The sequence below is a fragment of the Lissotriton helveticus genome, chromosome 1_1 (assembly GCF_964261635.1).
Source record: "Lissotriton helveticus chromosome 1_1, aLisHel1.1, whole genome shotgun sequence".
Lineage (NCBI taxonomy): Eukaryota > Metazoa > Chordata > Amphibia > Caudata > Salamandridae > Lissotriton > Lissotriton helveticus.
In genome coordinates, this window is record NC_136057.1 from 1,349,103,542 (window position 1) to 1,349,131,304 (window position 27,763).

General features: G+C 45.8%; 1 protein-coding gene across 1 annotated transcript in view; it reads left to right on the plus strand.

Moving 5' to 3' along the window:
• The first annotated feature begins 1,437 nt into the window (after positions 1–1,437).
• The window catches only part of ACO2 (aconitase 2), a 352,074-nt gene continuing 325,748 nt past the window's right edge, over positions 1,438–27,763 (plus strand). The window contains exon 1 of the mRNA XM_078683141.1: positions 1,438–1,807. Coding sequence (XP_078539267.1) covers positions 1,772–1,807 — 36 coding nt within the window. The 5' untranslated portion in view covers positions 1,438–1,771. The remainder of the gene's footprint in view (positions 1,808–27,763) is intronic.

A 27,763-nucleotide genomic window follows, 5' to 3' on the forward strand; every position in this document is an offset into this window, starting at 1 on the left:
CACCACGGCTCACGGTACCATCACGCAGCCCATTTCTGCACCTGTGCACGCTTTACCAAATTGCGATACAACAGAAAGATTCAGAAGACAGTTGCCATCCACACCTTTGCATGACACTCCCCTGCCCATCAGCACTACCAGGGCAGGTAGAAGGTTGTTGCCACCGGTTAAACTTTCAGATTACATTTGTGAGTAGCCTTTCACGTTTGTTCACAGTCTACCAGTTTTGTATTCTCCAGGGCTTCCAGTCTTTCTTTCCTCACAGCTTTTGTCCTTTCTCTCTCTCTTTCTCCATCTCTCTCTCGCGCTCTCTCTCTCCCTTTTCCCCTAGTCTTCTCCTACGGGGGAGGATGTGTTGTGACTTGCATTCCTCTGTCCCTGCTAGGACACCATAATTGTTATGCATTCCTGTGTCCCTGTGGGGACACAGTCCCACCTGTGCTGTCAACTGGCCTCTTTGACCGTTGACAGCTGGTGGCTCACGGAGCAGCCTCATACCCTGCGCTCCGCCTTCAAGGAGCCTGTGTTGGTGAATTCATTAAAGAACTTACTTGAACCAAATCTACTTGTCTGCAAAGTGTTCTTAACATAGACGAGTGGGTTACATAAAGGTCAATACCATGAGCTACAGCTCCTTCCACAGACCGAGATGAAGCATTACAGACAACAAGGTCTTTTATTGGCACCCCCCTCCCTTACGCAGCAGCATTAGTACTTTTTATTACATTTACACTTTTAAGGAATTTATTTGCCAAAAAAGAGAGCATGCACGCGCATGCTCAACCGGAACAATGAAAACGGACATTTCTGTGTTTAACCCGGACACTGTTTGAAAACAGGGACATTGGAGTCACTTGGAAAAAAGTGTCGGGACACGGGGACACTTCTCCAAAAACGGGGACCATCCTGGGAAAACGGGGACGTCTGGTCACCCTATCTATTGTAGTAGTAGTAGGGACAAGGGAAAGAGGGAGGGGCGATCAAATCACAACTATACATCCATAACATGGGCAATATTATACTTTGAAACAAAGGAGAGGGGGCAATTCAATCACAACAGTATGAGAATGATATAATATAGGCAAGATTGTAATCTATTCTTGCCCTAACTGGTGTTTGCTGATCAATCAACATGACCAATGGATTAGCAGTGGGGCTTAAAACTAAATCCTATTGGGGGGGCATTCTTTAGCTAGAGTTAAGTTAGGCACATTTTCTTGATTGTCATTAGTTCGAAACATTATCTTGATTTTAATGAGACAGGTGAGTCCTCCCTTAGTTTTGGTGCAGGAACCAGTCAAAGATCACCACTCAAAGATGGCCGCCGCTCTTCTCTACGATTGTGCTGATTCGATTGGTTGTTAGAGTGAGAAGTCTGTCTTCCAATCCGCCACTAGTGTGGCCTCTTTTTATGCCCATGACTAATGTCACAGCCTTAGCCTCTATTTCCGCAACCTTCGTCGTCCTTGTCCTTCTGTTACCTCTACACGTCAATCACCCACGTGCTCAAGGGCTGTTCTTTCAAACGAATAAACAAGCCATCACTTTAGATTTCCTGTTCATTTCAAATGTGCACAAACACGTTTTAAAACAGTTTTCTAACTCGAAAGCATTACTGGGTCAGGCGTTAGAACACGGACAGCGCGTAGTACTCTTCCTCTGCGGGCGCACGCTCATTAGAGTTGTAAGCCCCGCCTCCCAACCGAGCCTTTAAGAAGCTACCGCTCGTGACGGCACCTTCAGGCGACCCTCATCTTTGTCAGTGAACAAAATGGTGTCCTACTGTGTGTCAGCCGGCCGCCTCCAGGTGAGGGTGACTTCTCCCGCGTAGTATCCCACAGGGTGGGGGGAGTGAAGGGAGCAGGGAGGGTCTTCCACGGAAGGCAGCCCGTACTGCACCTTGATGCCCATGGGCACCCGGACCACACTGGGAATGGTCAGAACCGTTGACTATCTTGAACTTGACTCTTGCGAGCCTCCTTTAAGTCAGTGCCGTGAGATCTTAGGTGACAAGACGAGGCGCTAGAGTGCGCGCAGGCTGCAAGGCAGCATTCTGCGCTCTGTCTCCCCTAACGGTCAAGGTGACGTCAAGGTGAAGTGGGCAAGAGACTGAGCCAAAGTAGTTTCCTGTGAGGTCTATCGGAAAATGATCTTCTGCTCAGGTGTACCGTTAAATGAGCCACGTATAATGCGCCATTCAAATACTGCTAATTGTGCAGCTGTTTGCTTTTAGACTGAGTTCTCTCTCTTATACCAATCAGTCAGTCTAGTGATCGTCTTTGGACATCTGAAGGACTCACGGTTGGCATAGCAACAAACCTACCTGGCTTAATGCTATGGGTTTCTGTGTAGTGTACATCCATTATAATTGCTTTGTATTGCCACGTGGGGATTCCTGCACACGGTTCAGGAGATAAGTTGGGGATAGGCATCTGTGAGTGTGAGCCTCGGATCGCACCACATTCAGGCGTCAGGTAGTTAAGAGCAGCCCTGGAAAATGTTTAAGTAATAAACCGTCTCCATTCACAGTTTCATAATATAACGATGGAGCAAAATGTTTCACTTTTTTTTTTGGCCTAACTCAATATTTTTTGCAGGCCTCATTCGCGAGAGATTCCCGAAACGCGCCGCTTTATCAGTATCTACTACACTGACCTAGGAACATTATTATTATGTTTTTTAAATCATGTTTGTTGTGCCTATAAGAGAACTCGTGGTCATTCAGGACTCTTTGGGTTTAGTTGGTGGCTGCTACCGTTTTATTCATAAGAGGTGGCCAGTGCCCTCCAGCTCAGTGTATTTTTTTCTAGTTTTATTTTTATAGCCATTTTTCCTTGGAAGATATCTAGTTATGTAGAAGGGTGGCACACTCTCACTCTCCCTCCTACTTAGTTAACAAAATCAAAGTTAAAAAAAAATCATTAGGTCATTTTGAGTGTCTTTTTTCTTTTTGAGAATTTAGTTTTCAGTTTGAACTGGCTACCAGTTAATATTTGCATAGCAACTCTTAGGTTTCATTCTATTTACGAGTCAAGGCACTGCTGTATTAATTGTTCTGGAAGTAATGGCATACCCCTTTTAACCCCTTCGGTGCTCATGACGGAACGGTTCCGTCATGAGCGTCGGTTGGCCTGTGCTCATGACGGAACCGTTCCGTCATGAGTCCATAGGTTCTTTAGAACCTTCAGCACCGCAGAGGAATTCGCGCAGCACTGAAGGGTTTAATTGATTTCTTTGGTTTAAGATGTGGGAGGACTGAGGCGGGGGTAGTCGGGTGGAGACAGACTAATACTTGTCTGGGATGAAGGAAAGAGATTTTTGCAAGATTTAGAATAGGCTAGGATGAAGATGGTGTGATTAAATTGGTAACTATCTAGAGGAGTAAGATGGAGAAAAACTGAACGTATGCCAAAGCAAAAGGGAGCAGGAAAGGGGTCATGCTGAAACTGACAGTTGACCTGGAAGTAGGGCCGTATTTTAATTATGGTTGAGGGGCCAAAGAGGGATTTGATATGGACCTAATGTTTTTTGGAGGTAGAGCCAATATTGAAAAGAGTTGCACTGTGGTCTGGATTGGGTGGAGTAGATGTTGAAGAAAATCATGTGGGATCCCCAGACTCAAGTGCTTCTTGAGCTGTTACTTATTTACACATCCCTTTTCAGCAATTAAAATGCTTATGGAAAATGCCAAAGGCACTGTGCTGCCAGAGACGAAAAAAAACACAAATGAGAAAAATGATGTAATGCAGTTGAGTTGATACATTTCCCACAAGCAGTACTTGGTATCCCCTTTGGTATTGTTTTGTGATGTTTCATCTCAACCCTTGTGGAGAAGGCTAGATTTGTCCTTGGTTGTGTGGCTAAAGAAAATGTATTGGTGATTTAATCAGAATCTTGAACCCTCACTAGATCAGAGTTTTTCTGTGCTGTATTAGAAGCGGGTTCCAAGTACGGAACAGTAGTGTCATGAGTGGTAGAGTATCAGTCGGTTATGGATTCTCACGTTGCTTTTTGATGGTTGTTTACCAGAAAAAAAATTGTATTGGCTAGTAAGATCAACATTGTTAGGGGCTAGGGGCTTCCTATTCAATCTTAAAACGAAGGGTACATGATCTCTCTCTGGTATTTGTAGGACTGCAGTGTCGATACAGAATTTCCATCCAGTCTCTTAGACAAAGCAGCATGTAGTGCACTGGCCCTTCTTGAAAACTGGGCAAGGATTGCCATCAAAGTTAACAGTAGTCGCCAGTTGATGTGCTTCTATATTCTTTTTCTTAAACGGGCAAGAATGTCATTTAACCCAAGCGGTAGGTTTAGTGGAAGTGCCATCACATGCTATTTAATGTTTACTTTTATGCACACACACGTGCTCAGACATACACATCACACATACACGTTCAAGCATAAACATATTCGTTCTCACCTAAACACACACTCATCCACTAGCACATGCATAGCGTACATTATATAAGCACTTTACTTCCCTCGGCTGCCAGGGTTGGGCATATTTCTGCTACTTGTAACTGATTCTTCATTACACCAATAGTGAATAATGAAACGTTCACTGTTAGTGTAATTCAAAATTGACAGAAGTAAGGAGTGGATCCCCAACTAACGTCCATAAAAACGAGCTGCATTTGTGTTCCTCGCATTGGTTTTGCCACTTTTTGGAGCCGATTCATGAAAGGGGGTGGTGATGGACAGAGCATCTGAATTAAACAGAACACTCATACCCAGTCAAAAGATCAGGGCTTGATCCATCACTGTTTTTTAGCCACTACACCATCCCAGTTCAGAACCTGGCTACATGCAAATTAGTCTGTCCCTGGCCCAGTGCATCATGGGAACAGGGCAGACCAAACTACCAAGCCAATTCTTTACTGGAAAGGAAACAAGCTTCCGGGGACGTGAATCGTTTTAGCCACCACAAGTGTGGCAGGGAATACTCAGATGTGAGTCCCTTGCTCACTGCACCATCAGGATTCAAGCAAGCCGGGCCGAAGACGGCTGCAATGCCAGAAACCGGTCCCCGGAAGCTTGTTTCCTTTCCAGTAAAGAATTGGCTTGGTAGTTTGGTCTGCCCTGTTCCCATGATGCACTGGGCCAGGGACAGACTAATTTGCATACAGCCAGGTTCTGAAACTGGGATGGTGCAATGAGCTAAAAAACGGTGTTGGATCTAGCCCTGATCTCTTGACTGGGTGAGAGTACTCTGCTTAATTCAGAGACTCTGTCCATCACCACCCCTTGTTGTAAATTATTTTGTCCACCCTAAGCGTGGAAGGGTATACTCAGATGTGAGTCCCTTGCTCATTGCACCATCAGGATTCAAGCAAGCCGGGCCGAAGACGGCTGAAATGCCAGAAACCGGTCCCCGGAAGCTTGTTTCCTTTCCAGTAAAGAATTGGCTTGGTAGTTTGGTCTGCCCTGTTCCCATGATGCACTGGGCCAGGGTCAGACTAATTTGCATGTAGCCAGGTTCTTAGCTGGGATGGTGCAGTGAGCTAAAAAACGGTGATGGATCAAGCCCTGATCTTTTGACTGGGTACGAGTGTTCTGTTTAATTCAGATACTCTGTCCATCACCACCCCCACTTTTTGAAACTTTTTGGAGCCAGCAGTAGCAAAAGTAGTGCCAGGGGATGCAAGGGTCAAGTCAGGGGTTGCAGCTGTGACCCATAAAGGACGTCCATATAAATGGGGATTTGATAGTAATGGAGTGTCCCGTAACTTGAAAGAGTCAAAGGTGATATTAAAACCATGTACCTAGAGTAAAGCGCATAATTAATAACCAATCAAGGGTGAGTAAGCTTGATATACCTTTGCATTTGTTATTTCTTCTGTTTATAGAAGTCATAAATTGGCAAACTGAAACGCAGACCTAAATTCAAGCTTACCTAAAAGACAACTTTATTATTGGGGCTAGGTTCAGTACTGTAGTTTGAGAACCCCTCCGCAACTATGATTGGTGTTTCCACATTTCTTGGATATTAACAAATCTTTCAGTTAATAAAATGACACCACCCAGGGTCATTAAGTGTAGATTTATGCCAATAATGTTGCAAGGTATGACCTTAAGGGAGTTGTGCTGTGGGAGGGCCTCCTATGCAGCGATTGTGGTAGGCTCTAAGAGAACAGGGGCAACTAAAGGGGAGTCAATAAACAGGTTATGTAAATTCATATCTTATATTTTCATTCAAACCTTCTTTAACTTGTGACTAGTCAATGTTTTCTTACAGTCCCACTTCCCTGTTTTAACCTAAAACTCGGTTTCATTATGTAGTGCATTAATTGCTGCTACTAGGAAGGTGAAACTATTCGAACAGGCTACCTTGACCTCTAGGCCATTTTGACATGCATAATCAGAGGTGAACAAATAGTCCAGGAAGAATGCAAACATAGGAGACTTTCGAACATTCATTGGTTTTCGTTTTATAATTTCAAATTCAAGTGTATTGTCTTTACTTAAGGTTCCACAATTGTCTAAAATCCAGTTTTAGTAATAGATTATGGATTATTACAAGTTTGTAAATCCCTCCAGAGGGTCCTGGCATGTAACATACCCTCTTTACCTACGAGGACAGAAACAAAAAATTGGATGGTAAGACAGCAAACCCATTTTTGTTTTTTGAAGGTGAATTTTGCTACAGATTCTCTCAAGGTGTCTAGAACAAGCGTACCTTCCAATGTCCCTATTTAAAAGGAGCTAATAAGTTAATGTTTATTTTATTTATGTTATGGAATTCCAAAGAGATCCGCATAAAATGTTAGCCAAAATACATACTTTCAAAGAAGCATAAGCAAATTAAGCATGTGCAGTTAGTTCCTTAAAGTACATTGAGACCTCCACAGCATAACATTCAAATCCTAATATTACATTAAAAATGTCTAGGATACATTTTTTTTCAAAACAACATATTCCACTTGAATGTACATAAAGTGACTATGGTGCATGTGAGAAGTTGGCCTGATGTATGATGTTCACTATTCTAGTGAGCACCTTGTATCAGTCCAAACAACCCTTATGGTGGGTGGTTGTAAGTCAACCTTATAGACCAGCTATCCTAGGGGTAGCATGGACCTAAGCAGTCTTAGGCTTAACTCAAGAGGGCATGTGAAGCCAGCTGTTTTACCATTTGCAATCCTTTTAATACCAAATGAAAGGACACCACATAAGTTATATATTATAAAAATATATGTATTTATTACAAGAATAATCCTCTGTACTCTTTAGGAGGACAGAGGCACAAGCGTTTAAACAAAAGCACAGTTAAACATACAAAAGTTGCACAGTTATGGATAGGGCCTGTGGCCATTCAAACCATATATTAAAATAGTGGTATAAGAACCACGTCACGAACAATGGTAAGGCCTAGGGCCTTGAGAATTGCTGGGACTACACTGGACTAACAGTAGTTAGGACTGGGGCGGCCCACAGGATACGGGTGCAGTGTCTAAAGTGCACGCGTGCACCAATGCAAAGTCAATGGTGCGTAAAAGTTACAAAGTTACTGTTTTGGAGGTCTTCCGACTGGACTAGAACTTACCCACTTAAAACTAGGACACTAGGGGTGTAAACCACTACGGGAGCACCAGTGTTTTCTCGTTACCTCACCCACAGGAAGCGGGTGCATAGGTGCCAAAGTGTGTCTGGTTTCGTCGTGGAGTTCTATGGAGCCTGGAGATGAAGATGCTGCAGGCGGCCAGGAGAGAAGAGTCCAGTTGGATCGAAGATGTAGAGTACCTAAAAGCATAGGGGACAAAGTCTGGGTCACTAGCCAGTGACCAGGAAGAAACCAGGCGATGTCGGGCACAATCAGGTAGTTGTCGAGAAGCTTGTCTCCGCTGCCACGTGGACCCGGGGGCATCGACGATGGCCAGGAGTTGAACACGAGCTGTCCCACGAAGGCTCTGGCTGTCGGCGGTGTTGGCTTCCGGATTGGAGTCAACAGGCCTTGGCAAAGGCAACCCACGCAGGAATCGAAGATGGCTTCTGGATCAGATCAGCAAGATCTGATGGGCTGCTCCTTTTCAGGGGAGCAAGGGCCATTCTGGAGCAACCAGGCCAGCGGTGTAAATTCGAAAGTTCGTCGTCACAGAGGCCACTAGCCAACGGGCAAGTAACCGGACAGATGCGTCGAGCAGGAAAATGCAAAAGGGCCCCACGCAGCACTCGGTGAGTGTGGAGAGGTGATCTTCGGTGCAAAAGCTGTTCGGGGCTGGGGCTTCTCAGTCCCCAATGCACAGCTTCGAGGGTGCCTCGGGAGCTGCACGGGAAGCACTTTGCAGTCTTTTCAAGATGGCCGGTCCCACGTCGCCTCAACGGGTCTCCGCTTTGCTGGGGCTGTGGATCGGGCTATTGGATGTCTGGGAATCCGGTTCTTGTCGATCTCTGTCGCTCGAGCTCCGGCGGGAGCTGCAACAAAGCAAACCGTTGGGCACTTGATGGTGCCTGCTTGTACAGGGTGGTCACTCCTTGACCACAAGGGAGATTCTTCAGTCTTCTACGTCGAGTAGGATGTCGAAGGGTCCAGAGTTATGTATCAAAGTTTCAGTCAGGATTATCTAAAGTCTATGGACACAGCTCCTACCTTTATTCCAAATCAAGGGGCTGGATTACCTGCTAGGTACCTCCTATGGGTGGGACCCAGGAAGGGCGTGGTTACACCCCTTTCCCTTTGCCCCAGCACCGGTTTGAACTGGGCTATGCATGGGACGCCTTGTGCGCCCCAGGCAGTGACTACTTTCACTCGCCCTGCCTGCCTCAATCCACTATCTCCTTTCTGAGGTGGTGTAACACCTCCCTGTGACAGGAAACCTTTTGTCCAGGCCTCCCCTGCCGGAGTTTCGGTCAGCAGCAGGAGGCCAGACCAGTGTCTGTGGCAGCAGCATCCATTTTGTGATGCTGAGGCTCTGGTAGGGGTGGCAAAAGATATGCTGCAGCCCCTGGTAGGCCTTGGATGCACCTATGCCCCGGGTACCTATAGTACACTGTACAGGGGCTCATAAGGTGACCCAATACCCAATTGGTGATGTACCTAAAGTACATGGTGTTGAATTTAGAGAGAGAACAGCAGGCTGTGGGTCCGATTAGCAGGCCCACAGCCACATTAAGTCGAAAACCAGTGAAGCAAAAAGCAAAAATTGGGGTGACCATAGAAAAGCAGACCCTACTCTCCTACGGTGCATCTGAGGCAAAATGTACAGACAGCTACAAATAAATAGGCCTCATCCATTTTAACCAACACATTTGGAGCGCAAGGCAGGCAAAATTATCGGGATTCAGAGATTAGTAGTCGTTTCATCATAAGCTTCATTCAGCCGGAGTATCATTAATACAACTTTAAAAAACACTTAAAGTTAGGGCCATGGGCCTCCGATATGGACTCCTCTTACCGGCTCGCCTTAAGGTGTTTTACCAGGACAAAACATTTTTCTTTGACACCCCACAGGCGTGGACCTGGCTCACAGAGGAACGGCCCCTCCTACCTGGTGCGTCCCCCTCCCCTGCCTGGAAAGCAACGACCCAGCCTGGCCAGGAGGCACCCAAGGCGCAGCGGCGCCGAACTGGATCTAGAAGACGAGGCAACTGCTGGGGGGGGGACTCTGTCGCCGGGGGCATAGTCCCGGCGCTCCCCGATTTAAACCTCGAGCCAAAGGGCCTCCTCCCCTACTCTGGTGTCTTCACTTATCGATATGGGTAGCGCCCCAGGATCAGACGTCACTCGGCGAAGGGCCCTATCAGACTCGGACCTGTCTCAGAGCCCCGTGATCCGTGGCTCTGGTGGGGAGGAGGGGGTGTGATGCGTGTTATAAGTTGGGTATCTTCATTTCACCCTTCAGGACCCGATACAGTGGGCCTATTCCCGTCCCTGTGAACGGGGCTCTACCTGGCTCCCCTGGACGACCCGGCCAGGGTTTACCTTATTGCAATCCTGGATCTGAACCATCCTGACCTTTTTGTTATCCACTCCGTTTAGCTACCGTGGCCATGCATCCGTATACATGGAGGGGGGGTCCGACTCACCATGCTCCTGACTGTTTGTTGCTAACCCTTTTAGAGTAGCGAATCACCTCTTTCTGGGGTAGTTAGTAGTTGGGGTTTTGGGGCGACCGATGCTTCCACTTCAGAAGTGTAGGGTGGGGGGAGTTGGGGGGGGGGGGTGGAAAGGGGAAAGGGAGGGAAGGGGACCCTTGGTTCCGCGACAGTTAATTTTTAGCCGCCTACAGGCCGTTGGTTGCAGCTCTCCTTGGTAGCCATGTCTCCATGATTGGTCCACAGTTGACAAGCATAATACATAATAATAATAAAAAATAATTATAAAGCGCCTGGTTACACTAAAAACAGTGTGTCCCTGCACTGTGGAAACAGAACCCAAAGGCAATAATATCTATCCAGTCAGAGCTAAGGGGGGTTCAGGAGTGGGAAAGAATCCCTCAGTTTGTTGGGAAAAGGTAGGTTTTCAATTTCTGACGGAACCTCCTCTCAGATGGTTCCATGCGCAGCTCAATCGGGAGCGCGTTTCACTGTTTCCTGGCCAGGTATCTGAAAGAGCGGCCGCCCATCCGCACTCTATAGATACGTGGCACCTGGAACAGCATACTCCCATACGATCTCAAAAGCCGCTTAGGATGGTACACGGTCAGCAACTTTTGCAGATAAATAGGCCCCTTTCCCTGAGCAATACGCTGAGCCATGCACATTGTTTTAAACAGAATTCGTTCCTCAACAGGCAGCCAGTGTAATGAGGCTAAGGCACGGTTCCCAGAAGATTTACGGGAAAGATTCAGTGCCAGCTTGGCGGCCGTATTCTGCACACATTGAAGTCGCTGCAATCCTATTTTGCTCAGACCAATGTATGAGTTCCCATAATCTACATGGGGGGTGACAAGTGCATGAATGAGCGTTTTCCTACTCATAGCGGGAAGCAAGTCCAAAGTTTTCCGCAGGCTTTTTAAAATGCCATAGCATTTGCCGGCTACTCATTTGGTGTGGTCTTCAAAGGATAGATTGCTATCCAGTCGGACCCCCAGGTTTTTCACCTGCTTCGAGTGGGTAGGGGTGGACCCCAATTCGGATGGCCACCATGCAGGCGACTAGATGGATGGTGCTTTCCCGACCAACAGAAGCTCAGTTTTACTTGCGTTGAGGCGCAGGTAGTTGTTACTCATCCAACCTTCTAGTTCCACTAGACAGGCAGAGAAATTGGCTGCAGCCTCATTCGGGGGCTGGGATAGTGTCACCACCAATTGCGTATCATCCGCATAGGACACAATATCCACCCCATAGGCTTTTACTACTTTCGCCAGGGGTTCCATTTATAGATTAAATAATGTAGGGCTCAAAATAGAGCCCTGCGGAACCCCTTGCTTTAGTGAACGTACCTCTGATTTAAAGGGAGGGCAGTGGACTTGAACCCTTCTGTCCGCAAGAAATGAGCGCAGCCACTCATGTGCTGGCCCTACCACCCCTGCCTCCCTTAGGCGGGCCAAGAGAACAGGGTGTGAGACGGTATCAAATGCCGCACTTAAATCAAGTAGCAGCAAAGTGGCCGTCCGTCCTTCATCTGCTCTCACACGCATCAGCTCCGTGGAGAAAAGCAGAGCCGATTCCGTGGAGTGTTTAGCTCTAAAACCAGACTGGGAGGGATGGAGAAACTGACCCTCCTCCATATGTCTGATCATCTGAGCATTCACAACTTTCTCTACCACTTTAGCGCAATATGGCAGGAGCGAAATGGGGCGGCGGTTGTCCAGATGGGAGAGATCAAGATTAGCTTTCTTCTTGATCGGAATGACTTGGGCTGTTTTCCAGTCCTGTGGCATGTAGCTTGCTTGGAAAGATAGTTCTGCTAATCGACCAATATGACCTATCAGAAGTTCAAACGAACTTCTAAAGACCTTAGGTCGGGCTGGATCCATTGGAGATCCTGACTGGATGCTGTAAGCTATTTTCATCAGCTCCTGTAGGTCCGAGATTATGAACTTATTGAGGCAGCTATCGGTCCTTGGCTTCACTTCTCCAGCCTGTCCTGAAGATAGCTCCTCCACTCCCCTTGGAAAGGACCTATATATGGTTTCGACCTTTTGTACAAAGTGATCCGCGATCGCCTCACAAATCTTTTTGGAATAGGTATCTGGGGCCACTGTCCTGTTGAAAGATGTGAGCTCTTTATGTATGGAGAAGAGCTCCTTAGTTGAATTCTCTGCTCGCTCAATTTCTTTCTTTAGGAATTCTGTCTTGGTTCTCCTTATCAGGCGATGATACCCTTTTATACTGTCCTTATATTCCTGCTTAGCCAGCTCACCATAGTTTTTACGCCATACGCGCTTTAAGCCTTTGCATGCGGACTTCGCTGCTTTTAAGTCCGCGTTAAACCAGCGCGTTGTCTTGGTACACCTTGCCGGGGCGTTGTTTGTCCACGGTGCGACCCCATCTAGGGCGCCAGTCAGCCAATCTTTGTATTCCTTCCATGCCATATCCAGGTTATCTCTCATCAGGGGGCATCCCTCCTTCAGGGCAAGCTCTAAATCAGCCTTGAATTTCCCCCATTGCCTCCGTTTATGCGCCGTTGGTCTACATTGCGTAGGGCTTTTTGGCATGCCGGGTGTCGAGAACTGAAGTAGATAGTGATCAGACCATGGAACCCTAATCGGGGACTGAACCACCACTTCATCCCAATTGGCAAAGATTGGATCCAGAAGATGACCCGCTTGGTGAGTAGGGACCCCAGATTGGAGTTTAAGCTTAAGTAATTCCAGCGATGTAATCACTCTTTGAGCTTCCTTGTTCTCCACCTTCTCAAAGTGCAGATTAAGGTCCCCTAAAATTAAGAGCCTAATATAACGGAGGGCAGGTTGCATGACCACTTCCGTCAGGCTCTCTATAAATTGTAGTGATCCTCCTGGTGGGCGGTAAATCAGAAAGCCGTTTATGGGCAGCCTAGGTGCAGGTTTGATTGAGAAAAAACCTGCTTCACTATTGCTAATGCTCACTGCCTCTAAGGTACACATCACCTCAAGTTTATGCACCATAGCAATGCCCCCTCCCCGTTGTGTGCCTCGGTCGACTCTTAATATCCCATAGTTCTGGGGGAGTGCTTCTAGGATCTCTGTGGCTGACTCCTCATCCAGCCAGGTTTCCATTAAGAACAGTACATCTGGCTGTTGATTAATCAGGAGATCAAAGATTTCCATTTTATGTTTCTTGAGGGAGCGGCAGTTTATCTGTACCATAGACGGTGTCACCTCCTTATTTTCCTGCCTCAGCGTTTCCCTCGGATTATATAGGCAGACCTTGCAGTTTAAAGGCAACTGTTCCACCCACATGTTATGCTTACAGGCCTCTACCACCGGTGGGCGCAACCGCTCTATCTGTTCTTTAGAATATAATATTCTTAGGGGAGGCCCGAGGCGAATTTGGGCAGGGGTTTGGGCCCCTAGCCCCGTCTGGCCGCGGACGGGCGCAGACGGGCTTTCCTTTGCCGCGCCCGGTGCGCGCGTCCGCTGCGCGGCCGTTGTTCTCTATGCATTAAGTAGAGGCAGGACGGCGCAACTAGACCACTACCCTCCTTCCTATGGACCCGGAAGTGATGGTCTCCTCAGCCTTACCCTCCTTAACAAACGCCCACAATGGACGCGGCGGAAACTGGGTGGGCAACAAAGGTAAAACACACAGTATACTATCTTAAGCACCCCCTAAAGCTAAAAGTACTAGACACAGTTTAAAAAGATAAACGTTTATGAGGTTAAAAGCAATTTTTCCACAAATCATACCAGTGCTCCCGCTCTAAATACCGGTAGAAGCTGATTAGTTTGAAAAGCAGGTAGTATCTGTCGCTGCCACCTACAGACCTATTTCCAATAGTTTATTTTTTTTGGGCGCCTACGGGCCGTCGTCGAAGGTTCCCATTGGTAGTCGTGTCCCCTCCTTTTTTGGTTTCCACAGTTGACAAGCAGATCACCAATTTCCATGGCCCCTTTTCTGAGCCCAGAGCTGGGTGGGTGATCCCCTCGGGCTGGGCAAGGTCCCACATAGACATCCGCCCCTCCACATTCCATTCCTCTAGATGACTTACACCCTCATTAGGCCTATCCACATCCTTTCCTGGAATGTCAATGGCCTCTTGGACCGAATCAAGCACACGGCTGTCCTTTGCGCTGCTCACCGCCACACACCGGACATTCTCTTCCTCCAAGAGATGCACCTCCTGGGTACACAATGCAACATCCTAGCTCCCTGCGGATTTGACATGATCTGGCACTCTGGTTTTACACGGGGCTCCTGGGGGGTGGCCATCTTACTCAGGAAGGGGCTTCCCTTTACCCTGGCTAAAGCTGAGACTGATGCGCAGGGCCGCTATGTGGCCGTCTCGGGAACCATTGATGGGCACCCCCTGAACCTCCTAACCTCTACATTCCCCCTACACTCCTGCCCCCAACGCTTCACCACCTTACACAGGTAATCTCCTCCTTCCCACAGGGTCTTACGGTGGTAGGGGGGGACTTAAACGCTGTCCTGCAGCCCCTGCGTGACACGACGGGGTCCCCATCGGAAGCCCGTTGCACCTCCGCGAAGATCCTCTCAAGCTGGTCCTAGGCTCTGCGTCTCTAACGTGTGGCGGGTTTGGAACCCCCGCGGGGAACAATACACCCACACGTCGGCAGCCCATCACACTCCCGAATTGACCTTCTCCTGATGCCTGCCTCAGACTGCCAGCTGGTCTCTGGGGCCGCGATACTGCCCAAGGGGATCTCGGACAACTCCGCCATCTCCCTCCGTCTCGGGTCCTCCCCGACCGGTCCACGGGCGACTTGGTGGCTGAACGCCTAGTTCTTGCAGGACTCTGCGATAGTGGAGTCACTTGGTTAGGAGTTGCGTCACTATTTTTCCACTAATACGGGCTCGGTTCCCTCGCCGGGGACTTGTGGGAGGATAGCGAAGCAGTTATCCGGGGGGTGGTCAGGGGACTGGTCCACGCGAAGCAGTCTGAGCAAAAGGCCCGACTTGTCCAGCTGGAATCTCGGGCGGCACAGCTGGAAACAGCCCAGCTTACTAGCGGCCACGGGGATTCCTCTCGACAACTGGCAGCAGTTCGCAAAGAGATTTGCCGGATCTCGCTGGAATCCGCTAAGATGCTTTGGCGTTCATCGGTTGCCCGTATTTATGGGTGGGGTGATATGAATGGCAAGCTTCTCCACAACCTAGTGTCCTATCCCAAAGTCAACCGTATTATCCCCGAGATCCGTTCGGGTACCGGGGCTCTCCAAGTGACGTCCTCAGCTATCGCGCAAACTTTTGCTGCTTACTATGTGACCCTCTACACTGCTCGTCCCCTGGGCGCTCCTCTGGCTGATTTGCTGGACAGGACTGGTACTCAACTGCCGTGTCTCTCTCCGGAAACTGCTGAGGCTCTGGATCGGCCCTTCAGTCTGCAGGAAATCCAGGAGGCTATTTCGCTCTTACACCCCGGTAAAATGCCTGGTCCCGATGGGTACCCTCAGGACTACTACGCTGCCTTCCGGGATATTCTGGACTCCCATTTGGTGGATCTATTCCACCATGTGGCGGAGACGGGGACATTCCCACCCGAATCTGACGTGGCCACGATAGTGGTCATTCCAAAGACACAACCACCCTCCCTGAATTGTGCGGACTACCGCCCAATCTCAATGATCAACACAGAGATCAAGATTTTCGCTACCGTCTTCGCTCAGAGACTCCAACCCCTCCTACAGGACCTGGTACACCCTGACCAATGTGGGTTCATGCCTGCTAGGGGCACTCGTCACTGCATTCGTCGCCTCCACTTGGCCCTGGCCCACCGCAGTCGCCTAACCCCGTATTTGGCGCTGCTTTTCATAGACTTTGAGAAGGCCTTCGATACGGTGGACTGGGATTATCTGGAGGGTGTGCTGGAACGGATGGGTTTCGGTCTCCCTTCCGCCATCTGATCAGGGTTCTCTACACTAACCCCAGAGCCCGTGTCCTCATTGATGGGGAGCTTTCCGAGGCATTCCCGATCCGGAGGGGAACGCATCAGGGGTGTCCGTTCTCGCCACTCTTATTCGCGCTGGCGATGGAGCCCCTGGCGGCGCTCATCCAACAGGACCCACTTATTCGGGGTTGGGCCTGGGACTTGAGCCAAGTCGATAAGATAGCCCTATATGCGGACGACATTCTGCTTTTATTTGGCGGACTCAGACAGCTCTGGCCCCAGGTGCCTGGAGGTTCTTTCCGCTTTCGAGCGGGTCTCTGGACTCTGCCTCAATCCGGCGAAGTCAACTTTGGTCCCCCTACACCCCTCCAGGGACTGCTTTGACTGGCAGGCAGACAGACATCCCCCTTAGGAGACAATCGGTCAAATATCTAGGCATTTGGGTAATCCTTCTGCCAGAGCTCGAATGGGCTTTGAATATCATGCCTTTGGTCGTCAGGATGAAGGCGGATCTCAAGAGGTGATAGACCCTCCCCCTTAACCCCCTGGGCAGGAGTGCACTCTTAAAAATGATGGTCCTCCCCCGTTTTCTTTACATCCTGCAAAACATTACTATCCACCTCCCGGGTAGTTGGTTCCGCGTACTTGACGGTGCCCTCACCCGGTTTCTCTGGGGAGGAGGGAGATCACGTTTATCCCTGGAGCACTGTCGTATGCCCCCCTTTGACGGGGGTATGGGGATTACTAATCTCTACCTCTATTACCTGGCCACGAAACTCATCGTGATCCACGATTGGTTTGCGGGTGGCTGGTCCGACCCAGCATACCGCGTGGAACTCAGCACATCGGATTTCACTCAGATCCAGGCGTTTCTATATGGCAGCCCAGTGCCACACACTCTGCCCCCAGTCACCAGGATGGTGGTTCTGGCCTGGCGTACGAGGTGGGACCGGAAACTCACTCGGCAGACGCCACTCTGGCATGGGTCCTGGATGCAGGAGGTCTCGTCCTTGTAGTGGTTCAGACTTTGGGAACTCATCGGGATTTCACTGCTCGGAGATGTATGGGTGGGGGACCACATTTGTTCCTTTGCGGACCTGCAGCAGCGCCACACCCTTCCCCACTCCCAACTCTATAAATACCTACAACTCAGACACGCCCTTAATACATATGTCTCACCCCCTGTCTCCCTTCCAGAATTCAGCCCGCTGAAGGCCCAGGATGATGGGGAACCTAGGGAGGGGGTCCCACATATACTGGTCACTGGTGAACAATGGTCCTGCTTCCCTGGATCAGCTCAGGGCTCGATGGGAGGGATGGCTGGGCCCCCTAGAGGAGGCGGATTGGAGGGATGCCCTTATGGCGCCCAAAACCCTGACCACATCCTCCATGTTACGCCTGGTCCAGCTCTACTGCCTTCATGCGGCATACCTCACCCGACCCGTCTATTCTGGGCCCAGATGAGATCCTCCCCAGCATGCGCGCGATGTGCCTGCGCGACAGCCGATTTCTATCACATTGTATGGTGCTGTCCGGCTTTGGCGCCGGTCTGGAGGGGGGTGGAGCTAGAGCTCACGCAGGCCCTGGGATGGCGGGTTCCCCACGACCCGTTATATCTGCTGTTGGGGGTGTTTGACGGCCTGGATGGCTCTAGGGCGGATACGCTCTTTTTTGGGGACAGCCGTGGCGGTGGCCAAAAGAGACATAGCGGCGCACTGGTCCCAGGCTAAAGCACCTTCTGTACAGGGATGGAGGAGGGGAGTGGACTGGTGTGGGATCCAGGAAGAAGCCCTATTCGAAGCTCGGGGATGCCCTGACTACTTTAGTAAAGTGTGGGGTAAATGGTTTAATATGCTGCTACTATGATGATCTGCCTTCCTTTTATTTTATGTACGATTGTATTTAATGACTGGACTGCCATGGCCAAGCCCGATGGGCCGGCCCTTGTCTTGTCAACTGTATGCATTGTCATGCCTTTTTTTAATGATTAATGATCTGCTAATAATGAATTTCAATGTTGTTACAGATCCTATAAAGTTGATTATCAAAAATAATAAAACACTTAAAGTTAAACACTCCATAGCAAAACATTTAATTAGGCTGTGCATAAAGTGACTGTAGAGCGGCTGAGACCGAAAGAATAGACAATTCCAATTTCTGTAATTAAACAAAATGTATCCCTTTGGACCTAATAAGTTCCCCCAGAATGTGGGTTCACATTCATGATGATTGGGAACCCATTATGTCTGGTGGCTCCTTAATCATCTTGCATAGCAATGACAGACTTCGGCCAGACCATAGCCCTCTGAAGAAACTTCTTAGTCACTGCATATGTACCAGGTTTGTTAGGGCCTATGTAGTTTATTTTTGGTCTCATCGCTCTGCTGAAGTACATTTTTGATTCTAGTAATCTTATTTTATCCAGCCTATTGCTAATGGCCAGTTTTTTGCCTTCTTCTTTCAAAGTATTTCAAACATCTGAGCCCCGCTTTGTTCAGTGAACTGTTTCCCCAATGCTAGCGTGCGGTGTTGTTTTTCAATGTACTTTTATTTGCTTAGTCTCTCGGTTACCACTTAAGTCCAGTTAACGTACACCTTATCTCTTGCCTTACTAACTTGCTTCTAGGTAATAAAATAAGACAACTACACATGTTCCCTATTGCAGAGAAATTATGACATAACAAAATCTTTAAAATGAGTAGGTAATCTACAAATTCTTCTCGGTGGTAAAACAATCACTGCAAGAAGAAAAAGTAGTAATAGGAGAAGTAACAACAACATTATGAGAAACAGATGCAGACATGTTTGAAGATAAACATGAAGTTTCAAACAAGATAAAGTCGTCTGAATCAGAAGTTTGAGCAGTTTTTGAATGAATAACCAATTGTTGGAGATGGGAACTAGTCTACTTTTGTTCCACCAACTTCCGTCTTGGAGCAAACAAGCACTAAGTTCAACTTTCACAATTTTGTAAGGAGAAGTGAAAGAAGATTCTCCTTTTTTAATTCAAAAAGGTTTCTTGACAAGCACCCACGAACCAGAAATAAAATCTTTAGTCTGAACCTGTTTGCGTTGATCAAAATAAAACTTTTGTTTGTTTTGTGCTAAAGTGACAGATTGGCGCAAAATTACATCTTTACTAATATTTGAATTGTTGGAAAGCGAAGAATGCCGCTCCAACCAAGAAGGAAGAAGTAGTGTGACATTTTCTGCCTCTCAACAACTCGAAAGGAGTGAAACCAGTAGTTGAATGAGGTGAATTATGATAAGTATTGACCTTGTCTTTAAGAAAGACTAAAATCTAAACCAGAAGAAAGAGCAGTTTGCATGCCTTCTTTGAGAAAGCGATTAGCTCTGTCAACAAAACCATTCGCGGCAGGACTATATAGAGCTACTTGAAGATGTTTAATGTCCATACTTTTCAGAAATTCTTGCATGGCAATATACCCAAAATAAGTCCCATTGTCCATGACTAATTCTTTTGGAGAACCTTCAAGAGAAAAAACATTCTTCAGAAATTGTAAAACTGAATGAGTGGAGGTCGACTCAACACAAGAAAAATAGATCCACTTTGAAAAGTAGTCAATGAGTACTAGCAAAAATCTAGATGAATTGGGTAAAAGATTGAAAGGTCCAGCAAAATCCAAAGCAACTTTCGTCCAGGGATTGTCTGGTAAAGAAACTGGACGAAGGGGATTCTGCGTCGTCTTCCAATGTTTATCAAAGACCATGCATTGAGGACATAGATCGACAAAAGAGGACACTTGAGAATTCAAGGAGGGCCACCAATCATTTTCGCGGAGTTTTTTACATGTGGCAGTAACTCCTAAATGTCCTCCATGTGCAGTGGAAATTAGTTTATTCCTAAGAGAAGACGGAGAAATAAATCAACCATTTCTGGTACAAATATCATTTTCTAAAGACAATTCTGAAGATATTTGAGCATAAGGTTTTAAATTATGAGGAATATTACGAATGGGAGGCCAACCTTTGACAATGAAATTGGAAACTCTTTTAAAGTCCTGATCAGTGGAAGTTATCTCAAGCCAATCTTTCTCAGATATAGCGCCATTGGAAGGAGAAGAGGCATCAATAGAAGCTACAACACAATCAAACTCATCAACCGTGTCATCATTTAATGGCAAAGGTAGACTAGAAATGCAATCAGCCCTGAAATGTTTCCGCCTTGAATATATTTAGTAGTAAAATTATTCTCTTGCAATTTTTAAAGAATACGCACAAGGCGAGCAGAGACTTTGCCTAGACCGTCACCTTGCAGTAGATAAACCAGGTTTGTGATCGGTGTACATCGTAAAAGGACTAACCCAAAGGTAGGTTTTTAATTTGGAAACGGCCCAAACACAGGCTAATGCCTCTTTCACTTGTACTATATTTGGCCTCTGCATCAGACAAAGACCTAGATGCAAAAGCAACTGTATGATCTTTATCAAAATTTTGTTGACCGAAAACAGCACCAAGACCATTTAAACTGGCATCTACTGTGACAGTGCAATGATGACAATGAACTAAAGGACTAAGTGCAGGAGCATTAATAACTAGATTTTTGATGTTAATAAAGGCTGTGTTAATGTCATTGGTCCAAACGAAAGTAGTGGCTTTTTTGAGAAGAGATCTCAATGGTTGAACAAAAGAGGCATAATCCGTTACAAAGCAAGCGTAATATTCGCAAAGACCTAAAAAAGATCTGAGGTCATCTTTGTCAGATGGAGGTGGAGCTTTGACAACAGCTTCCACGTTGCAAAATTTGGGTTGGGTCTGATGCCTTCCGGGGTAATGTTATGGCCTAAATAATCAATTTTTTCAACTAAAAATTTCCATTTTTCAGGTTGAACAGTAACTCCACCGGAGTTCAAAATGGAAAAAACTTTATGTAATGTGTCCAAACGTGCTTCTTTGGTTTCAGTAAAACCAAGGATATCATCCTGAAACGCCTGAATATTTTCAAAATTTTTAAAAAGAACATCCATGACTTTTTGAAATACGGAGGCTGCCGAAGCTAAGCCGAAAGGTAACCAGGTATTTGTATGTTCCAAAAGGAGTGACAAAGGTGGTAAGTGCCTGAGAATAAGCATTCAAAGGTATTTGGTGATATGCAAAATGCAGATCAATAGTTAAAAAATATTTAGAGTGACCAATGTTTGAGAGCATTTGTGGGATATGAGGAAGTGGATGACAGTCAACGATGATGTTGCGATTTAAGGACCCGAGGTCTACACAGAGACGAAGATCACCATTTTTTTTTTAGCAAGAACAAATGGAGATACCCATTCAGAGGAATCGGTAGTGTTAATAATGCCATCCACAGTGAGTTTCTCTAATTGTTTTTTTAGATATTTTTTTGCACTAATGGGAAGAGGTCTGACCTTGTGGGTGACAGGTGCAGCGTTGGGCTTCAGTCTAATGACTTGTTCAAAACCTTTGATTGTACCAATGTTACTACTGAATACAGTAGGAAATTCTTTTTTGAGTAAATCACAGGACAAGAGTTTTCAAAACCTCTGTTATCAATAGCAAGAATAGGAGCATCTCCTAAAACAATAGGATTTTTATGGCCAGGTTTTAAAATGATACCTAATCTGGCTAATTCTCTCCAACCCACCAAATTTCTGCCTCTGACTGCAACATTAATCTTAGTTTCAGTGGATCTGCCAAGAATTTGTAAGGAACTAATAAAGAAACCTAGAAGATCAATATCCTTTTCACCAAATGCTTTGGGAGAGATGTCCAGAGCTTGAAGGGGAATGGAATGACCCCAAATGTTATAGAAAGTGGTATCAGCTAACACAGTAATGTAAGCTCCGGAATCAGCCATGACTTGTAAGGATTTGTCATTAATGAAAGCCTGGCAGAGGGGACCTTCATAATCACTAGAATCGGAAGGTTCACCCATGGATAGAAGAAGATTAGAACATTTATTAGTGCAGCCAGAGACTGAAGAAACAGAGGATGAGGTAGAAGGAGATTGTAGTTCCACATTTTGAATCCTAACATTTGGAAGAGAACGACGAGATTAGCAAAATTCCTGAAAATAACCTGTTCTTTTACATTTACCACATTTCTTTTCCAAGGCAGGGCAAGAGGGAAAATTCGCAATATGGTTTTTAGAATCACAGCGAAAACAAAAGGTGCGTTTAACCTCTGTTAACTCATGGCAGAAATGGAAGAGGAAAATTCAGAATTATCTGAAAGATAAGAAATAGGAGAATGACCCTCTTTACCAGATAATGCTTGAGAAGAATTTATAGAACGTTCAATACTTTTTCCTATATCAATAACCTCTGAAAGAGAAGGATTACGACAAGTTAAAAGACGTTCCTGCATTTTTTTTGAAAAACTGTTGCAAACAAATTGGTCTCTGATGGAAACATCTGTATAATTTTCAAAATCACATGTAGAAGCAAGAACCCGAAGAGCAGCCACATATTCTTCAACTGATTTGTTGCTGGCTTGTTTTCTTTTAAAGAAACTGTCTTTCCAAAAGAACATTAGTTACATCTGAAAACTGTTTTTTAAGTCTTTCTTTAAATTCAATGTAAATATTCCAGGCACCATCAGCAGAAGGTCTAGGAAAAGGAGGTAAGTTCGCAATTTGTGCAGCTACACCCAAATGATTGTAGAGAAGAGCGTTTTTCCTCGCAGGAGAATATTCTGTTCCATCAATGGCGACAAGATAATTCTCAATTATGAATCCATTGTTTCCATTCTATTTCAGGTTTGACCGTTTTTTGTAGAAATGGTGAAGGGTGTAGAGCGCTGTCCGAAGATGAATCTCTTGGATATTTAAAAAAAATCAATAACTTTCTTAAATTTTCTTAAAATTGGATTGAAAAGCAAAGTCACAATGCAGCAAGAAAATAAAGAGCACATAGTTAACTTAGCTGCAAACAGGATGCCAAAGTTTTAGGATGTAAAATAATAGAGAAGCCCTGAAGTAATAAAGGTTGATGTTATAAAGAATATCTTCCAAGGTGGTAGAATGTTGCAACAATAGAGCTGTGTATCGTCCCCTTTAGCAATGGAAATGCTGAAGAAATTAAGTCTGAGCGTCACAAAGTAAGTCTCGGTAGAGCGCCCATGCGCATAAACAATAGGCTTTGTCTCAAGCAGGTAACCCACATTCGGTAATAAAAGCTTTTAGTTGCAGTGTGACACTGAAGCTTGAATAGAAGGCTTGGAATGCGTGTAACACAAGTCGCGCTCAAAGAACTTGCCGATGCTGTTTCTATGAAGCAGTGACGACGCTTAGTAAGCAGAGCGTGTAAAGCAACTAACGAGGAACGCTTCAGTTGCTAGGTAACGCTTGGGCAGCAAAGCGTGTAGCGCAACTCACGAGGAACGCTTCAGTTGCTTGGCAACGCTGACGCTAGGCAATAAATAAACTCGCGCTGACTCGTGCAATTAACTGACGGTTGAAGAAACAGCAATGCCATCGAAATTCTTTTTTTATATAGAAACAGACCTGAATGCTTGTGGGTCCTAAGTTGAAACAAAAGGCTCAGTCCAGGAAATAGCAGGATAACTGCAACAAAGTTACTGATGTCCGTAGTAGCAGTTCTTTGTATCCGATGTCAGTTGGTGGGAAAGGAGAAATGTAGCAATTTCTCTACCCCACTCCTGGTACCAATTATGTATCGGCGTAAGGAAGCTATGAAGGTGGTCTGTAGTAGAAGACTTCTTTATTAGTCTTAAATAAAGATGCAAAGTATCTGGACTCACAGCATAAACGGCTGTTAACATCAGAGCTTGAAGTAAGGAATGAAACATATGTAATACAAAGCTTGCCACATATTAGATAGACAAGACCGCTGACTTGCCTCTTAGTTCTTTAACGACATTGTCATCAGTGCGGGGGCAGGAATGTTTCTCAGATCATATTTAAAAATTATTACTTTTAATAAATACATACCTGAAGCATGAAGTGGTATCACACTTATTTGCACTCAGCACATTTCCCGGTCAAATTGCCACATTTCCCACTGCCATGGTTTTACTGATAAAACTATATGGTATATAATGTTTGGAAATCAAGTTTTTGCAAATATTTCTCTTTCATACATCACCAAGTAAAGTGTTTCAGTTTCTTTTCCTCCTATTCAATTCTTTGTTTGCATCCCAACTTGAATAAAAAATGTTTTTTTCTTCGTAATTTTCAATATAGTTTGAAATACTTGTACCATTCATTTACAGCAAATGTGTCAAGGTAAAAACAAGATTTAAAGGGGTCTTTATTGCTCCTCCACTTTCTGAATGAACAGAACAACTGTTCTTCCAGCTTAGGTTCACTCTCCAGAATAGACTAGTAGGTGCTAAAAATAGCTCAACTTGATAAAATCTGACTCTCCATAGCGAGTGGATTTTTTCGAGCCCCAAAATACATCCGTTCTGCTTGACCAACCAATTTAAGCACCTCAAACTCTGAATATCACTGATCACTGATCAGTTTCCAGATAATATCTGGAACACATCCTGCATCCAACCTGGGTGTCTGTACTCTGCTGAGAAAGAGGCGACAGCGAGTGATGGGGATGAGTCACTTGCTAATATCGACAACCCTGCCTCGCTGACATTGTGACTTTAGGCCTCCCTTTTAAACAACATGGAAGTGATATCTTTGGCCCTCATTTTGCACTCTGGCAAACGGGAGCTCCAGGTGGATTTGCTTAATGAACTAGCAGTTCATGCCATTGGAATATATAATAAATTAAAGGCACTAATTGAAATAGTACTAAAGAGTTTAGGGCAATCCTGCTACCGTAATATTTGCTTGTGATTGTCCACGCTTGACCTGCTATCCCCTATTCCATCTATTTCAGCAGCCAAAATGTAGGAAGTGAAAGGCCTCAGATTTCAAACTGATACCCTCCTTATAACAAAATGCAGTAAAGAAGAGATAATGTAAGGGCGCAGTCAACAGTCTCAATTGATGTATATGGACATGAGATCAATCAACTACAAGTACGTACCAACAAACCTGCCCCACCTAGCGACCTACCAGTTCGCACAGTGTGCCCAACTTCTGCCCTCTTGATGACAGGAATAGCTCATTGTTCATCATCTGCACCATGAAGGTTATTCTAAAAAAGGGAGAGAACTTCTGAGAAAAATGAAGTAAAATCTATGTAATCAAACTGGTCAGGACAAAATGGGTTTGCTAACACAGCCCTTGAAATCAAGTACCACCCCCCTCAAATCTGGCCAACATAGATACAATCTCAGAAGCCTTCATGAAAGTGAAGACACCCTTTACTGGAAAACGGAGTTATTAAATTCTCCAATGCAATATAGCACCAAAGGCTGGATAGGTACAAGCTTGGGAAGATATACTCAATCAAGAGTTGACTACTTACTCTCATATTGCATGGCTGAGTTAATTCTCTTCCTTTATTGATGCGCCAATCCTTATGGGGCATCCTTCCCCTTTGAAGTCAGTGGCACCCATCCTGGCTCCCTCGAAGTGCAGTTTATTATATTGCCACTACCAAGGAAGTAGTATTGCCTATTAAGCAGCAATTTGTCCAATGTCACGAGGCCCATATGAATGATAAAGTAACAGTCAGCTTCTCATCTCACGATATAGGTAATTATTTGTCATTGTATCTGCACCTAGGGCAACATCCTAACCCATTGCACATGGTTTGATTAACTCCTAGGGGCTGTGAGACCTACCCTTGGGAGCCATGGCCAACGACCAGCGCGATTACATCAGTAGGATCTGAGGCCGTCAGCAGTTCTTAAATGCAAACTGAGAAACTTAAGATGCTCCCAAGCTGTGTCCAGAGGCAAACGTGACATCCTCAGCTGCAGTGCTGTCCTCAAATAAGTTGATTCATTAAAGGACCTAGATCACATAACGTTCAACCATCTGGAAGCCATAGAATTTAAGCCCCACCCAACGGCGCGAGTCAAGGACATCACAGTGAGTCCTTGGTCTTCCCTGCACATAGCTAATCAGATCTGTCATTTTAGGGACAAGTTCTTTAATTGGGATATTGAGGTATTTGTACAGGCCTCCTTGCATTATCTCAGCCCCTTAATCCCAAGTGCCTCAAATTTTACATCACTGCAGAGTGAGGCATTCTCAAAGGTGCTGTTGGTTCAGAACAGTTAAGAAGCAAATTTGAGCACCTGCAAGTCACTAGTACTCTACTGGATGATCCCCACTGCCAAACCAACATCTTGCCCACCACATCTTATGAAGGCGGTTTGGGGACCTGGCATATACAGGTGTTCTCTCGTCTATGAAACCCACGGTTGTCTTTCATGTCCGGGAAATCAAATGTCCACTTTAGTCACAAGCCGGGTGAAATGAGTATCAACCTACCATATTGCAGTAAGGTGCTCGCTGGTGCCGAAATAGCCAATGGCTCCCCAGATTGCAAAGAAGCAATACCATCTAATAAATATGACCATGACATTGTGGGCAGAAAGAGTAACCTAGAAAAGATCTGGGGGCCATCATCCTGTAAGGCGTGGGTGCTCATACCCAACTTTTTTATGCTACGGGCACTGTATTCTTCGTATCAGAGTCTTTAACTTTGCCAAGTACCGAAGCACAGAAGTTGACCATCCTCTTTATGAATGTGGCACATATTTGGGCCAAACGTGTAAACAAATTCTGGGTTCGCTTTATCGACACATTTGTAATTGCCTGCCTGCAAGAGCCCTGGTCAGTAAAACCAGTACATCTAAACTTATTGAAGACTTACCATCTTGCTGCAAGACCCCCATTCATTCCATCTCCTTCTGCCCACCCAATAGGTGGCTTGGCAATTTATCCCTGTTATGGTTTGCATCAGAACCTTCTTATACAAGGACCTGCCTAAATTAACTACTACCTGAACTTCCACCAACCGTCGAAGACTACACTCCGCTTGCCTCTCACTTGCCCATACTCCCTGCATTTACTGAAGCAGAAGTGATGGATGCACCTTCAACCACATTGCAGCAAAGACCTGGAACAGCCTCCCCACACAAGTCTGGATCATCACCTCACTTCCGGAATTCCAAATGGCCCTCAAAACCTGGCTGTTAGAATACGCTTCTGGGACCTGCAAGTGCCTCTATCCCCGATCGGGTAATTAACTGCACTTTATAGATTCGGATTGATTGACATAAAACTCATACACTTTTTTACCAGTTGCTTGGCCTTAAATTTAGGGTTTGCACAAGGCTGGGTATCCTCAATTTCTTAAGCAACATCCCATCTGCAAATAGATGCAGTGTACTGTCTAGGTTGAATTGGACATAGACTTATACACCGAAATTTGGTACAAACTTGAGTTTGCTGGAGGATTTTATTGCCATCTCTGCCCCACTACTCTCCGAGACACCTGTGGGTCTCTAGATGTGAATGGGTGCCCACAGACCCATTTTCTTGCATGATCACTATGACAGCAGTATTAATTTCATTAGGAGGAAGTTTAACGTGGGATTTTATAATGAATCTAGTAAAAAAACAATGTCCCTTTTTCTAACAAATATTTGGGTAAGGGAGAGGGCTCCCTCATAGGTTTTATCCTCCTGTTTGCCAATTTAGACACGATCACTGGTGATTTTATCACACACACAAACCCAATCAGTGATCATTTGCAGCAAAGCCTATCAATTAATATCCCCCAAATAGTAGGCCACTTGTTGCCTTGACAGGTGTATGACCGACATCTTGGTCCACAGAAAGATGGGCCTCAAGATCAAATGGGGGTCTGTGAATATTGCAGCCTTTGTCCCCTGAAACTGTAGACATAATCTCACCTTGATTAATATTGTTCAGATGATAAGGCAGACCCTATTTACATCGTAGTTTTC